Below are 17,092 nucleotides of genomic sequence, written 5' to 3'. Positions count from 1 at the left end.
GAGGTATGGAAAGGGAATTGAAGGTCAGACAGATGAAGTAAAAGCTTTGAGGTTCCCGATGACATTGCAAATCCGTGAGTGGCGGCAATCGTCTTGGATGATCCGCTGCACAGAGTGGATAATATCTTAAAAGGAGGTTATGAGATTCCCATAAACTGAAGTAAAACAAGGGTAATGGACTACAGTCAAATGAAATATAGAGATGCTAGATTATAAAACCGGTTAGTAAACGTTGCAGGTGGCTTTTTTCATTAAAACAGGAAAAATAACAGACGATGGCCGAAGTAGAGAGAAAATGAAATTCAGAGTGACAGTATCAAGAAAAGTGTTTCGAAACAAATAGAATGTTTTAAATGTTAGAAAGTCTTTTCTGAATATATTTCTGTAGAGTGTAGCCTTGCACTGAAGTGAAACACAGAAGATAAACAGTACAGATAAAAAAGGAATAAATGCTCCAGAAAGGTGATGTACAGCAAAAGATTGAAGGTTATATAGGTATATCGAAAAACTAAGGAAGAGATATTTGTCAAATTGGGTAGAAAAGAAGTTTGTAGCACAACTTGACTACAAGAGAACATCGAATTATAGGACCATCTTGAGGTATCATGTTATAGTCGATTTGATAGAAGATTGAAGTATGAGGTGTGAGGGGAGGGGGAGAGGAGAAGAGGCGTAACAGTGCGCAAATATGAAGAGCCTAGCACAGAATGGAGTACTGTGAAGAGCTGCATCATACCGTTCCTAGCATTGAAGATCACTGTAACGACACGTCTTATTTTAGGGCGTCATTGAATACTTACGCATTTTCGACTCGAACGTACTGAGAACAATGTGAACGGAATTCTCTACGTTAAGGAGTGTTTAATAACCACGGTACTGCCACTTCTTCAGGCAAATCCACAATGTCCTGCTGAATGCGACGGGCAGTGTCTGTATCTTATTCAAAGAATGACGAGTGTCATTGCTTCTCTGACCTTCTCGCCCACCTCCACGCCGCTCATCGGAGAGAGACGTGACTGGACGGTAGCTGCACGGCTTTCCAGCTAACATTGATAATTCTTTTTGGACACAAATTTCGTGGCGGGAAATTTCGTAGAAACATATCCGGCTCTGTATAGTTCCATGGTACGACAGTTAGAGGCTGTCTCGATTTCGTGTACAATTCTGTAATGCTAATAATGTATATATTGTCATGTACATAATCTGTGGTATAAAGTTTCAGTCGCATTTTCCTTGTTGATGATGCAATTTTCACAAACTTTAGTGTACAACCACTGTTGTTTATTTTTCGTTTCAGGCTGAATCAAAGGATACCAAAAGAAGAATTACATACACAGATAACAAGGTATATCATTTTTACCCGGATCTTAAAAAAATGTTGTTCTATGTAACACATTTATTTGTAAAGTACTATTCTTAATTAGTAGCAACACTCATATCAGTTATCATCTTGCAGCGGGTATGAGCGGAGAAGAGTTCCGGACAAGTGGCCATCAGTTAGTGGATTTAATTTGTCAGTATATCCAAGACGTCGGCACTAAGGCAATACATCCATTTGTTATGCCTGGTTTCCTGATCAAGGAACTGCCTGCCAATGCTCCGAAGGACGGCGAAGAATGGGCTGACATTATAGAGGACGTCGAGGACAAGATAATCCCTGGGGTGAGTATGGTCTCTCCTTGGCTCTGCTGTTATTTTTTAAGTGTAGATATTATCAAGAGCTCTGCACCCTTTGTCTAGAGGTAGCGTCTTTGATTACTAATTAGTCCTCGATACCGGGTTCTAAGCCCGCTACGATTTAAACTGTGATTAATAATCAGCATTGTTAGCTGAAGACTTCCGGCATAAGAAGTCACCCTCATTCTGCCAACAGCCTTGTCAAAAAGGGCGGAGGAGCGGATAGAGGTTCAGCACACTCTCCTATCCTTGGGGTGAGGAACTGCCACTAAAGGTGGAAGAATCAACACTGATCAATGGGATGAGGATGTAGAAGGCAATGGAAACCATTGCATTAGGCACATAAGGTGTATCCACAGGACATATCCCGTGTAACTGAAAAAGTGTCATGATGCCAATGGAGAATTGGCAAAAGATTCCGGAATAGTCCCCCAATTCGGATCTCCGGAAGAAGACTGCCAAGGGAAAGGTGCAATGAGAAAAAAACTGAATAACCAAGGAAAGGATAACGTTTACTAGTCGGGGCGTGGATTATCGAAAGCTTGAACGTGGTAGAGAACCTATAAAATCTGAAAATGGAAATGCAAAGGCTCAATCTAGATATAGTGGGGGTCAGTGAAGCGAAATGGAAAGAGTACAAGGACTTCTGATCAAATGAGTATGGGCAATATCAACAGTAGCAGAAAATGGTAAAACGGGCCTAGTATTCGTTACGAATAGGAAGGTAGGGCAGAGAATGTGTTACTGTGAACAGTTCAGTGGTAGGGCTGTTCTTATCAGAATCGACAGAAAACCAACAACGACAACGATAGTTCAGGTGTACATGCCGACGTTGCAAGCTGGAGATTAAGAAAAAGAGAAAGTATATGACGATGTTGAAATGTTAATACAGTACGTAAAGGGATATGAAAAACTAATAGTCATGGGGGACTGGAATGCAGTTGTAGAGGAAGGAGTAGCAGAAATGGTTACAGGAGAATATAGGCATGGGTCAAGGGATGAAAGGAGAGAGACTAATTGAGTTTTGTAATAAATTTCAACAAGTAATAGCGAATACTCTGATCAAGAATCACAAGAGGAGGACGTATACTTGGAAAAGACCATGGGATACGGAAAGATTTCAGTTATATTACATCATGGTCAGGCAGAGATTCCGAAATCAGATACTGGATTGTTAGGCGTACCCAGGAACAGATACAGACTCAGATCCCAATGTAGTAGTGATGAAGAGTAGGCTGAAGTTCAAGAGATTACCCAAGAAGAATTAATGTCCACAGAAGTGGCATAGGAAAGTACTAAGGAATGACGAGATACGCTTGAGGCTCTCTAAGGCTAAAGATGCAGCAATAGGGTTCAAATTCAAATTGCTCTGAGCACGATGGGACTTAACGTCTGAGGTCATCAGTCCCCTAGAACTTAGAACTACTTAAACCTAACTAACCTAAGGACGTCACACACATCCATGCCCGATGAAGGATTCGAACCTGCGACCGTATCGGTCGCGCCGTTCCTGGCTGTAGCGCCTAGAACCGCTCGGCCACTCCAGCCGGCAGCAATAAGGAATATCTCAGTAGGTCGTACAGTTGAAGAGGAATGGACATCTCTAAAAAGAGCAATCACAGAAGTTGTAAAGAAAAACATAGGTACAAGGAAGGTAACTGCGAAGAATCCATGCGTAAGAGAAGATATACTTCAATCGATCGATGAAAGAAGGAAGTACAAAAATGTTCAGGGAAACTCAGGAATACAGAAATATAAGTCGCTGAGGAATGAAACACATAGCAAGTGCAGAAAATCTAAGATGAAATGACTGCATGAAAAATGTGAAGAACTCGGAAAAGAAATGATTGTCGGAAGGACTGACTCAGTATATGTTGTTGTTGTGGTCTTCAGTCCTGAGACTGGTTTGATGCAGCTCTCCATGTTACTCTGTACTGTGCAAGCTTCTTCATCTCCCAGTACCTACTGCAGCCTACATCCTTCCGAATCTGCTTAGTGTATTCATCTCTTGGTCTCCCTCTACGATTTTTACCCTCCACGCTGCCCTCCAATACTAAATTGGTGATCCCTCGATATCTCAGAACATGTCCTACCAACCGATCCCTTCTTCTAGTCGAGTTGTGCCACAAGCACCTCTTCTCCCCAGTTCTATTCAATACCTCCACATTAGTTATGTGATCTACCCATCTAATCTTCAGCATTCTTCTGTAGCACCACATTTCGAAAGGTTCTATTCTTTTCTTGTCTAAACTATTTATCGTCCACGTTTCACTTCCATACATGGCTACACTCCTTACAAATACTTTCAGAAACGACTTCCTGACACTTAAATCTATACTCGATGTTAACAAATTTTTCTTCTTCAGATACGCTTTCCTTGCCATTGCCAGTCTACATTTTATATCCATCATCAGTTATTCCGCTCCCCAAATAGCAAAACTCCTTTACTACTTTAAGTGTCTCATTTCCTAATCTTATTCCCTCAGCATTACCTGACTTAATTCGACTACATTCCATTATCCTCGTTTTGCTTTTGTTGATGATCATCTTATACCCTCCTTTCAAGACACTGTCCATTCCGTTCAACTGCTCTTCCAAATCCCTTGCTGTCTCTGACTGAATTACAATGTCATCAGCGAACCTCAAAGTTTTTTATTTCTTCTCCATGGATTTTAATACCTACTCCGAACTTTTCTTTTGTTTCCTTTATTGTTTGCTCAATATACAGATTGAATAACATCGAGGATAGGCTACAACCCTGTCTCACTCTCTTCCCAACCACTGCTTCCCCTTCATAACCCTCGACTCTTATAACTGCCATCTGGTTTCTGTACAAATTGTAAATAGCCTTTCGCTCCCTGTATTTTACCCCTGCCATCTTCAGAATTTGAAAGAGAGTATTCCAATCAACATTGTCAAAAGCTTTCTGTAAGTCTACAAATGCTAGAAACGTAGGTTTGCCTTTCCTTAATCTTTCTTCTAATATAAGTCGTAGGGTCAGTATTGCCTCACGTGTTCCAACATTTCTACGGAATCCAAACTGATCTTCCTCGAGGTCGGCTTCTACCAGTTTTTCCATTCGTCTGTAAAGAATTCGTGTTAGTATTTTGCAGCTGTGACGTATTAAGCTGATAATTCGGTAATTTTCACATCTGTCAACACCTGCTTTCTTTGGGATTGGAATTATTATATTCTTCTTGAAGTCTAAGGGTATTTTGCCTGTCTCATACATCTTGCTCAACAGACGGTAGAGTTTTGTCAGGACTGGCTCTCTCAAAGCTGTCAGTAGTTATAATGGAATGTTGCCTACTACGAGGCCTTGTTTCGACTCAGGTCTTTCAGTGCTCTGTCAAACTCTTTACGCAGTATCATATCTCCATTTCATTGATTTTGTATTTATAGCCCTGTATTCACCTGACCAAAAGTCTTGTTCCTCCTGCCACCGAACTTCACTAATTCCCACTATATCTAACTTTAACCTATCCATTTCCCTTTTTAAAGTTTCTAACCTACCTGCCCGATTAAGGGATCTGACATTCCACGCTCCGATCCGTAGAACGCCAGTTTTCTTTATCCTGATAACGACGTCCTCAGTATATAGGAAAGTCAAAACGATCTTCGGTGAAATTAAAAGAAAGGGTGGTAACATTAAGTGTGCAACGGGAATTCCACTGTTAAATGCAGAGGATAGAGTGGATAAGTGGAAAAAGTACTCTTAAGGCCTCTATGAGGTGGAAGATTTGTCTGGTGATAGAAGAAGAAACAGGAGTGGATTTAGAAGAGATAGAGGATCCAGTATTAGAATCAGAATTTAAGAGAACTTTGGAGGACTTAAAATCAAATAAGGCGGAAGGGGTACATAACATTCCTTCAGAATTTCTAAAATCATTGGGGGCAGTGGCAACAAATCACGTTGGCCAGACTCCTGGCGACATACTACCTGATTTTCGGAAATATATTATTCACACAGTTCCGAAGACTGAAAGAGATGCAAAAATTATCGCAGAATCAGCTTAACAGTTCATGCATCCATTTTGCTGACAAGAATAATATTCAGAAGAATGGAAAAGAAAATTCAGGATGTGTTAGTTTGGCTTTAGGAAAGGTAAAGGCCCCAGAGAGGCAATTCTGAGGTTCAGTTGATAAGCAAGACTAAAGAAAAATCAAGACACGTTCATAGGATGTGTCGACATGGAAAAAGCGTTCGAAAATTCAAATGGTGCAAGATGCTAGAAATTATGAGAAAAATGGGGAATAATAAGACTGGACGACCAAACACGAAGTGGGCGGATTGTAAAGGGTGTAAGACAGAGATGTAGTCTTTCGCCCCTACCCTTCAATCTGTACATCGAAGAAGCGATGATGGAAATAAGAAAGGTTCAGGAGCGGAATTACAATTCAAGGTGAAAGCATATCAATGATACGATTCGCTGATAACATTGCTATCCCGAGTGAAAGTAAAGAAGAATTATACGACCTGCTGAATGGAATGAGCAGTCTCATGAGTACAGAATATAGACTGAGACTAAATCGAAGAAAACGAAAGTAATGAGAAGTAGCAGAAATGAGAACAGCGAGAAACTTAACATCAGGATTGATGGTCAGAAAGTACACTACTGGCCATCAAAATTACTACATCACAAAGATAACGTGCTACAGACGTGAAATTTAACCGACAGGAAGAAAATGCTGTGATATGCAAATGATTAGCTTTTCAGAGCATTCACACAAGGCTGGCGCCGATGGCGACACCTAAAACGTGCTGACATGAGGAAAGTTTCCAACCGATTTCTCATACACAAACAGCAGTTGACCGGCGTTGCCTGGTGAAACGTTGTGGTGATACCTCGTGTAAGGAGGAGAAATGCGTACCATCACGTTTCCGACTTTGATAAAGGTCGGATTGTAGCCTATCGCGATTGCAGTTTATCGTATCGCGACATTGCTGCTCGCGTTGGTCGAGATCCAATGACTGTTAGCAGAATGTGGAATCGGTGGGTTCAGGAGGGTAATACGGAACGCCGTGCTGGATCCCAACGGCCTCGTATCACTAGCAGTCGAGGTGACAAGCATCTTATCCGCATGGCTGTAACGGATAGTGCAGCCACGTCTCGATACCTGAGTCAGCAGATGGGGACGTTTGCAAGACAACAACCATCTGCACGATCAGTTCGACGACGTTTGCAACAGCGTGGGCTATCAGCACGGAGACAACGGCTGCGGTTACCCTTGACGCTGTATCACAGACAGCAGCGCCTGCGATGGTGTACTCAACGACGAACCTGGGTGCACGAATGTCAAAACGTCATTTTTTCGGATAAATCCAGGTTCTGTTTACAGCATCATGATGGTCGCATCCGTGTTTGGCGACATCGCGGTGAACGCACATTGGAAGCGTTTATTCGTCATCGCCATACTGGCGTATCACCCGGCGTGACGGTATGGGGTGCCTTTGGTTACACGTCTCGGTCACCTCTTGTTCACATTGACGGCACTTTGAACAGTGGACGTCACATTTCAGATGTGTTACGACTCGTGGCTATACCCTTCATTTGATCCCTGCGAAACTCTACATTTCAGCAGGATAATGCATGACCGCATGTTGCAGGTCTTGTACGGACCTTTCTGGTTACAGAGAATGTTCGACTGCTGCCCTGGCCAGCACATTCTCCAGATCTCTCACCAACTGAAAACGTCTGCTCAATGGTGGCCGAGCAACTGGCTCGTCACATTACACCAGTCACTACTCTTGATGAACTGTGGTATCGTGTTGAAGCTGCATGGGAGCTGTTGTACCTGTACACGCCATCCAAGCTCTGTTTGACTCAATGCCCAGGCGTATCAAGGCCGTAATTACGGCCAGAGGTGGTTGTTCTGGGTACTGATTTCTCAGGATCTATGCACCCAAATTGCGTGAAAATGTAATCACATGTCAGTTCTAGTATAATATATTTGTCCAATGAATACCCGTTTATCATCTGCGTTTCTTCTTGGTGTAACAATTTTAATGGCCAGTAGTGTAGATGAAGTTAGGGTATTCTACTACATAGGCAGCAAAATAACCGATGACAGACGGAGCAAAGAGGCCATGAAAAGCTGACAAGCACTGAAAAAAGGGCACTGCTGGCCAAAAGAAGTCTTCTAGTATCAAACGTAGGCCTTAATTGGAGGAAGAAATTTCTGAGAATGTACGTTTGGAGCACAGCACTGTATCGTAATGAAACATGGACTGTGAGAAAACCGGAACAGAAGAGAATCGAAGCATTTAAGATATGGTGCTACAGACGAATGTTGAACATTAGGTGGACTGATAAGGTAAGGAATGAGGAGATTCTGCGCAGAATCGGAGAGGAAAGGAATATGTGGAAAACACTGACAAGGAGAAGAGACAGGATGATAGAACATCAGTTAAGATATCGGGGAATGACTTCCATGGCATTAGAGGGAGCTGTAGAGGGCAAAAACTGTAGAGGGAGACGGAGATAGGAATACATCCAGCAAATAACTGAGGACATAGGTTGTAAGTGCTGCTATGAAATAAAGAGGTTGGCACAGGGCAGGAATTCGTGGCGGGCCGCATCAAATCACTCAGAAGACTGATGACTCAAAAAAAAACATTATCATGTTTTAAAGCATTGTAATTCTCGTTTGGTGGGAGACATCCACATCAAATGAGAGTATCATTGCCAATGCGCCTTGTAGAGATTTTGATTAGTTCTGGAACTAGGTAATTGTGCATATGCGATTCTTCATAAAATTAATTACAATCTTTTGAAGACCATTTACCCTTTACCAATCAGTCTACTTTTGAAGGACGCCAGATAGCACGTCTCTAATTGCTATCGGTAAAATTTGTACTAACAGGAGAAAATTTTTACTTCTGGGTACACCCATTAATGAACCGCACATTTTTATAATATAAAAAAATTTCGAGCAGAAGCGTAGTTACTTTATTAATTAATCCATCCTAAAATGGCTCTGAGCGCTATGGGACTTAACATCTGAGGTCATCAGTCCCCTAGACTTAAAACTACTTAAACCTAACCAACCTAAGGACAGCACACACATCCATGCCCGAGGCAGGATTCGAACCTGCGACCGTAGCAGCAGCGCGGTTCCGTACTGAAGCGCCTAGAACCGATCTGCCACAACGGCCGGCTTTAATCCATCCTCTGGGTCACTTTGTCACATTAGCAAGGTAACACAACAATTAATTTACAAGATATCGCCAGTCTCAGTTTTCTGAAATGTGTCCAAAGAATACGATTTTACTGTTCGTAGTACACTATTTATCTATAGAAACTCAAAAATTGGGTAAATGGTTTTTATTTTACCTACATAACAAAACTTGTGTGCCACACTGTTTGCTGACAACGAAAGCGTTCATGCGTACCATAATGTTCCAGATCCGCTGCGATATATTCTATCAGTATCGTCGGCAAAGTTCAATAAAACATACGTAACATTATTAAGCGATTCTCTAATAATGTACAGTCAATAAATTGAAAAAAAAAGATACAATATATTCATCTCTGCACAGCACAAGACTTAACCTCCGTTTCTAAAAGTCACACAAGGAGAGAAGTCAATAAAGAGGATGAAGTTCACAAAATGTTTAGATGTGAATATTGATAATAGCTTTAACTGGAATCACGTGTCACACACCTTCCCCATTGACGAAATTCTGCGTCTTTTTAATTCCAATATCTGGCTTCAGTGATGAAAGTCCTAAAAGTCATTTTCTTGTTTTCATTTCTGTCCTATGCTGTAATATTTCGGCTGATAATTCGATCGCTTCCAAATGTGTTTCGGAGAAGCGGGAGGACTTCACGAGCGATGTGCGTAGGGGCCCCATCATGCATGAAAGCTGTTGAGTTCAATGCGTCTCCCTCCTATAGGGCGGGTATGACATGTTGGCGAAGCATATCACAGTAACGCTGGCCATTCACACTCCGTGTCTTTGGGCCCTGAGCGCCAACCCGTTAAAAAAAGAATGGGCCAATGATGAACGTAGCTGTGAAGCCACACCATACGTTGATACGTTCACCATAGAGAGGAACTTCATGCACAGTGACTGCAGGTGAGTATCCCCACACTCGGGGCGATTCTGTGTGTTCATCTCACGCGTCAGAGACAAATGAAATTCGTCTGTCCAGTGGTTCGTCAAGGGCCTACTCTCGTCAACTTCAATCCTTGCGAGAAAGTGGAGAGCGAAGCCCATACGTTGTGCGTCCTGTGGTGCAAGCTGCTGTGCGATATTGATCTTGTATGGATACCATTTGAGAATGGTTTGAAGCACCTTCCGTACAATCGACCACGGGATGTTCAACTGTCGTGACACAGCACGCGCGCAGTGTTGCGTGCCATAACAATAGCGATTTCATCAACCACCTGTGGTGCAACCGGTTGTCGGCCTCTTCCCGGAGCGACGCCCAATTCTCCAGTTGATTCGAACTTCTTCATCATGCCCCGCACAGCTGGTGGAGAAAGATGACCCTTCCGTAATCCTTTCAGCCGGCAATATTCTCGAAATGCAGCTGCGGCATTACTGTTGTTTTGATAATAGAACTTCACAAATAACGTTCTCTTCCTTTTGTCCAAGCTCATGTTGACGCGTCCACAAGTGCACTGCGACTGCTCAGATATGTGAAACCATGAATCACGATGACTGATCACGGCACCTGGTGTCCATAGCTGGAATTGGATGTTGACGCTGTGGTGCAGGGAAATCATGGGCCCCATAATCTGGACATTAATGCTATGAAATTTGGTATTCGTACAATAATTAGCTGTGGTGCAGGGTGCAGGGAAATCATGGGCCCCATAATCTGGACATTAATGCTATGAAATTTGGTATTCGTACAATAATTAGTTTCTGTGTTATAACGTGCTAAACAGGGAAAGTTTAATTATAACCACCCAATATAAGAAAACATGCATTTGCATGAAAGGTTTCACGTTTTTGTACAGAAAGAAACGAAACGAATAAGAGCGCCAACTACAGATGTAAACTAAATACAACATATTGTTTGGTATGATAAGAAGCAAAACACTCATCTCACAGTACCACAATACTTTTCTTGCACTGGGTGATGACTGGGTGTTGTGTGATGTCCTTAGGTTAGTTAGGTTTAAGTAGTTCTAAGTTCTAGGGGACTGATGACCATAGATGTTAAGTCCCATAGTTCTCAGAGTCATTTGAACCATTTTTTTGCACTGGGTGAAGGGTGACGTACTACAGTTTATTCCAACACATCGTCTTCGTTTGAGCTCCTGCATTTCACAATCAGGTGGTTCATTCCATTAAACTGGAACTCATCGACTACAGTATTGGAGTGCTGGATTCGTCCAAGTCCTTCTGGGTGGCTTGCATACCTCTTCAAGTATAGGCTTGTACCTGGCCAACTGCTCATCGAAAACGTAAATGAGTGATTTTATTACCATTTTTATGCTAGAGTATCCAGGCATTGTGTGCAATAACTTCCAGTAACCAACTGAAAAGAGCCAGGAACGCTTTCCAATTATAGATATTTATCCTGTACTGATTTACATGTTGATCCATTAGGTCAGTTCCACCCATGTGTTTGTTGTACTCTGTAAGGATGGAGGGCTGAGGAAATTCAAGATGCTTCCTTGAGTGCTGAGGATATCTTTTAATATTAGTTATTGGATTCACGCCAATTGTATTTGATGATGCAGAAACAAATTAATTGTCATGCTATTTACACAGAAACAGACCAATTTCTTCTTTTCTTTTCTGTGTGGTAAAATGAGTACTATCTCTTCCATTTCGCTCTTTCCTTCTTCGTTGGATCGGAGCAGTTTTTGGGGATACAGTTTTCTCTCAACCTCCATTTCCCCAAATAAAATAATAGAATAATTCATACAAATTTTTAAAATAATGTCATTAGTACTTAGCGCTACTTTAATCATTACTTTATGGTTTTTTGGGGTTATCCCTACTTCTCCAACTGTTGTGTGCATAGTTCTGCATAGTGAACGCGACCACAACTTTCCCACTAGAGCGCGCCCCGCTAAGCAGAACAGCGCAGGCGCAGCACTCGTCCATCTCCGCACTACGAGATGGCGCTGCCTTAAAGACGGACCAAATTCTGCTTCCGCCGATCTACATATTAATATGTAACACAGCCAATGAGATTGCTGCTAATGTAGAACCTTTTCTCCTCGCAGATTACACTCACGCAGTGGTACTTGAACGCGCGAGGTATTATAACAAGTGTACAGACCTCCGATCAGTCAGTCTGCATTTGTCTTCATTTGTCTGTACCAGTCTATAGACAAGTTTCAGTCTGCGCCTAGTAAGATTATCACATTCCTGTACATAGCCATGAAGATAAACGTATAGACACTTTGTCAAGTATCAGAGATATATCTGAGAATAAGATTAACGTACCAATACCAAAGGAACTTCAGATTGTCGATTGTAAATGGCATCCAGTTAAGTAATTTTTAGGCTTGTTATTATTTTAATAAATGTGTGTGAAAATTGAACAAGTTGGTCACCGTCAATCTACTACTCTAAGCGTGCGAGTGGCATTTCTATCGTCTGACCTAACGGCAGAAGATAAACATGCCACGATAAGACCACGAGACATATTGCTGACACTCGCCTACTTCGTTAGAGCGACAAGTCAAATAATCTGATGGTGTGTGTACCGTAGGTCTTACAGTACATACACCACACCAACAATGTGATGACAGTTCTTCAATGATAACTTCGCACAAAAAATGACGTTAGACATATACTGTGTGAGATTATCTCACCTGAAGATATAACTCGTCAGCCTAAAATAAAGATGTTCCGGCCTAATTTTTGACAAGAGCCGGCATGAAGATGAAGAACGCAAGAGCAGAGAAGGCTGTGAGATGACGTCAGCCAATAGCAACGAGGATGGGATACCCTCGCGCCTGACGATCCAAATGGGGGGTCCTCCCCACTTGTCTCTTATAGGGTGCCTAAAGAATGCTGCTTTCTCAGATATCTATACAAGAAATTAAGCAAATCACATTAATGGTTTTTATTACAATAAATCAGATTGACAATACTTAACTTTGGTTTACAAGAACGTGTCGCAAGTGATTGGCGACATGCAAACAGTCAATGTCCTTCACTAACTATAATGTCCATGCAAGTTTTTCACACTCGCTCGTAAGTCACTACTATCGTTAATATCATTGCTTTGCTAGACCTCTCTACTAGTGCCTCTGCTAGTGTCCGTCTTCTACTCTCTGGCCAAGGCTGGCAGAAGTGGCGCTTATATTCCTCTTCTTGTAGAGGCCACTCCTGTCATGGTGATGTCCTAGTCAGCGTGCTATTGGCTGACGTCGTCTCACAGCCTTCTCTGCTCTTGTGTTCTTCATCTTCGTGCCAGCAATCGTCGTTAGGCCAGAACAAAAGATTTAGAGGAAATCTTTTGGCAAACCATTGAAATCTGTGCTTCTAACGTCGACATCCAAAAAGAACGAATGTGAGAAAATTTCATGGGAAAAGAAAAAGCTTGCTACTTAGAAGGAAAGACGTGGCAAAGAAAGAAGGAGCGTGCTATAGAAAGAAAACTGACGTAACCTAGATTTTATTTCATCAGTGCCAAAATAAACAAGAAAACAAATCACACACCCGCTTGATTATTCTTCAGAGTTAGACTCAGACTTCGCACATCATGACAGCAGCTCAGATCTAGAGATGACCTTAGTATTTTGCGAAGAAAAATCCGAAGAAGAAGAGCCTGGGGCTTCAAGGAAGAAAGAGAGATCCGAAAAACATACACTATTTACTAGGTACCTAGATAAATTAACCTCAGTAACTGAATTCTTTCAGGTTACTCTGCTAATACTCCTTCCATGGAGAAGAAAATGTTAATTCTGTATAGGTATTTTTAACCATTATGCTCAAATTTTCAGAACCATTCAGTTCAATATTGTATTGCGTAACTTGGTTACAACACAAAAATGTTGCAAAGGGTTATTTTAAGTGTTTTATTATTCAGTCATCACTTTTTATTAATGTTTATCTCAAATGGGGCAAAGATCTGAATTCAGTTGGGACAATACTCATCGTTTTATGGCAACTAGATTCGGACCATAATTTCCATTTTCAAATCGTAGCCTTAAGAGTAAGTGTAATCTTGCAGTCCACCAATGTACACTCCTGGAAATTGAAATAAGAACACCGTGAATTCATTGTCCCAGGAAGGGGAAACTTTATTGACACATTCCTGGGGTCAGATACATCACATGATCACACTGACAGAACCACAGGCACATAGACACAGGCAACAGAGCATGCACAATGTCGGCACTAGTACAGTGTATACCCACCTTTCGCAGCAATGCAGGCTGCTATTCTCCCATGGAGACGATCGTAGAGATGCTGGATGTAGTCCTGTGGAACGGCTTGCCATGCCATTTCCACCTGGCGCCTCAGTTGGACCAGCGTTCGTGCTGGACGTGCAGACCGCGTGAGACGACGCTTCATCCAGTCCCAAACATGCTCAATGGGAGACAGATCCGGAGATCTTGCTGGCCAGGGTAGTTGACTTACACCTTCTAGAGCACGTTGGGTGGCACGGGATACATGCGGACGTGCATTGTCCTGTTGGAACAGCACGTTCCCTTGCCGGTCTAGGAATGGTAGAACGATGGGTTCGATGACGGTTTGGATGTACCGTGCACTATTCAGTGTCCCCTCGACGATCACCAGCGGTGTACGGCCAGTGTAGGAGATCGCTCCCCACACCATGATGCCGGGTGTTGGCCCTGTGTGCCTCGGTCGTATGCAGTCCTGATTGTGGCGCTCACCTGCACGGCGCCAAACACGCATACGACCATCATTGGCACCAAGGCAGAAGCGACTCTCATCGCTGAAGACGACACGTCTCCATTCGTCCCTCCATTCACGCCTGTCGCGACACCACTGGAGGCGGGCTGCACGATGTTGGGGCGTGAGCGGAAGACGGCCTAACGGTGTGCGGGACCGTAGCCCAGCTTCATGGAGACGGTTGCGAATGGTCCTCGCCGATACCCCAGGAGCAACAGTGTCCCTAATTTGCTGGGAAGTGGCGGTGCGGTCCCCTACAGCACTGCGTAGGATCCTACGGTCTTGGCGTGCATCCGTGCGTCGCTGCGGTCCGGTCCCAGGTCGACGGGCACGTGCACCTTCCGCCGACCACTGGCGACAACATCGATGTACTGTGGAGACCTCACGCCCCACGTGTTGAGCAATTCGGCGGTACGTCCACCCGGCCTCCCGCATGCCCACTATACGCCCTCGCTCAAAGTCCGTCAACTGCACATACGGTTCACGTCCACGCTGTCGCGGCATGCTACCAGTGTTAAAGACTGCGATGGAGCTCCGTATGCCACGGCAAACTGGCTGACACTGACGGCGGCGGTGCACAAATGCTGCGCAGCTAGCGCCATTCGACGGCCAACACCGCGGTTCCTGGTGTGTCCGCTGTGCCGTGCGTGTGATCATTGCTTGTACAGCCCTCTCGCAGTGTCCGGAGCAAGTATGGTGGGTCTGACACACCGGTGTCAATGTGTTCTTTTTTCCATTTCCAGGAGTGTACATATGAGTAACAAATGTTCATATTCATCGTTAGAAACCTTTACATGAATACAAATTGTTACACTTCATACGAGTATATATAGTATGGTTTCCTTCCAATCGAACGCACCATGCCGGCAGTGCTGGCCGTGCGGTTCTAGGCGCTTCAGTCTGGAACCGCGCGACCGCTACGGTCGCAGGTTCGAATTCTGCCTCTGGCATGGATGTGTGTGATGTCTTTAGGTTAGTTAGGTTTAAGTAGTTCTAAGTTCTAGGTGACTGATGACCTCAGATGTTAAGTCCCATAGTGCTCAGAGCCATTTGAACCATTTTTTTAACGCACCATACTATGGTATACAGAGTGTCCCTACTTATCTTGATCACGCTAAATAACTGGTTGTCCAGACGCAACTTACAAAACGTTTCAAGCAAATGTTCTTTAGCCGTCAGGGGTACATTAATCAGCATGATTGCCTTCGTTGTAGCTTTGTTTTTCCAAAGATATGAACAGCGGTATGACTTTTTTAAATGGCATCCTGTATTTTTTATTCTATAATTAATTTCCTATCCTAAAGACCTATTCAAAAATGTATCACAGTGTACCATTCACTGAAACACAACGTTATTAGTTACATAACAAAACACTGACTTTGAGCCCAGGATCACAAACTCGTGCACTTGCTGTGGTTGTCAGAAAACAAATAAAACAAGTAAAAACATGAAACAAAATTTACTTTGATTCTCCAGTACCATTGCCCACGAGTAGGACATTCGAAGGTGCTCAAAGTGGTGACCCTGAACACCGATACACTGGTGCACTGGCTCAATGAAAGAATTATTTACTGCTTCTAGTGTTACCTGCTGAAGAGAATTACAAACAAGCACGATACGTTCCTGCATGTCCTCTGGAGTTGTTGGAATATCGTGATAGACAATGTTTTTAATGCATCCCCAAAGAGAAAAGTCCAGAGGATTTAAATCAGGAGACGTAGCAGGCCAAGTAGCTGTTCCTCCTCAACCAATCCATCTGACAGGATACCTTCGTTTCAGAACACGACGTGCACGCAAGGCATGATGTGATGGACATCCATCTTGTTGATACAACATAAGCATTCTGGTTCTTAGCAGCACTTCATCGAGAAGAAGAGGAAGAATCCGTCTGAGGAAGCTGGCATACGCTGTGCCGTTTAGACTACCATTGATGAAATAAGGGCCAATAATTGTAGTACCAAACATCCCACACCAGACGTTAACTCTCCATTGATGCTGATGTTCAACCTGTCTAAGCCAGCATGGGTTGTCGCTGGACCAATAACGCATGTTCCTTGTATTTACCTGTCCTTTGTTTGAGAAGGAACATTCATCGATAAATAGAACATTGGAGAAGAATTTCGTGTTGGCGAGGATTTGCTGCTGTGCCCACTGACAGAACTGTACACGGTGCTGGAAATCATTCCCATGCAATTCTTGATGTAGGTGTACACGGTAAGGATGGAACCGGTGACATGTAAGAATAAGATGTACACTGGCTTTAGGAATGGCAATGTCGTGTTCAAGCTGTCGTGTGCTCACGTGTGGATTCGTAGCAACGGAAGCGAGAACAGTAACTTCGGCAGCTTCGTCTGTGCAAGTGTTACGACGATTGCGTTGTCGTGGGTTGAAACTTCCCGTTTCCTGAAGCGTCGCAACAAGACGAGAAAACAGCCGTCGGGAAGGTAGTTTCTTGTCAGGATATCGTTCTCTGTACAGTTCCGCTGCATGCGTAGCATTTCGCCTTCCTTCAACAACAATAGAAGAAACGTTATGTCGATGCAGTTTGTAGGAAGGACAGACTTTACTGTATGCTTC

At 43.2% G+C, this 17,092-nt stretch overlaps 1 protein-coding gene across 1 annotated transcript in view; it reads left to right on the top strand.

Annotated features, from left to right (window-relative positions):
* Positions 1-1,461: 1,461 nt before the first annotated feature.
* Positions 1,462-17,092, top strand: part of LOC124788560 (tyrosine decarboxylase-like) — a 151,068-nt gene continuing 135,437 nt past the window's right edge. The window contains exon 1 of the mRNA XM_047255831.1: positions 1,462-1,662. Coding sequence (XP_047111787.1) covers positions 1,462-1,662 — 201 coding nt within the window. The remainder of the gene's footprint in view (positions 1,663-17,092) is intronic.

The sequence above is a fragment of the Schistocerca piceifrons genome, chromosome 3, assembly GCF_021461385.2.
Source record: "Schistocerca piceifrons isolate TAMUIC-IGC-003096 chromosome 3, iqSchPice1.1, whole genome shotgun sequence".
NCBI lineage: Eukaryota > Metazoa > Arthropoda > Insecta > Orthoptera > Acrididae > Schistocerca > Schistocerca piceifrons.
Note: the sequence above shows the minus strand (reverse complement) of the source record. Positions and strands in the feature narration are given on the sequence as shown.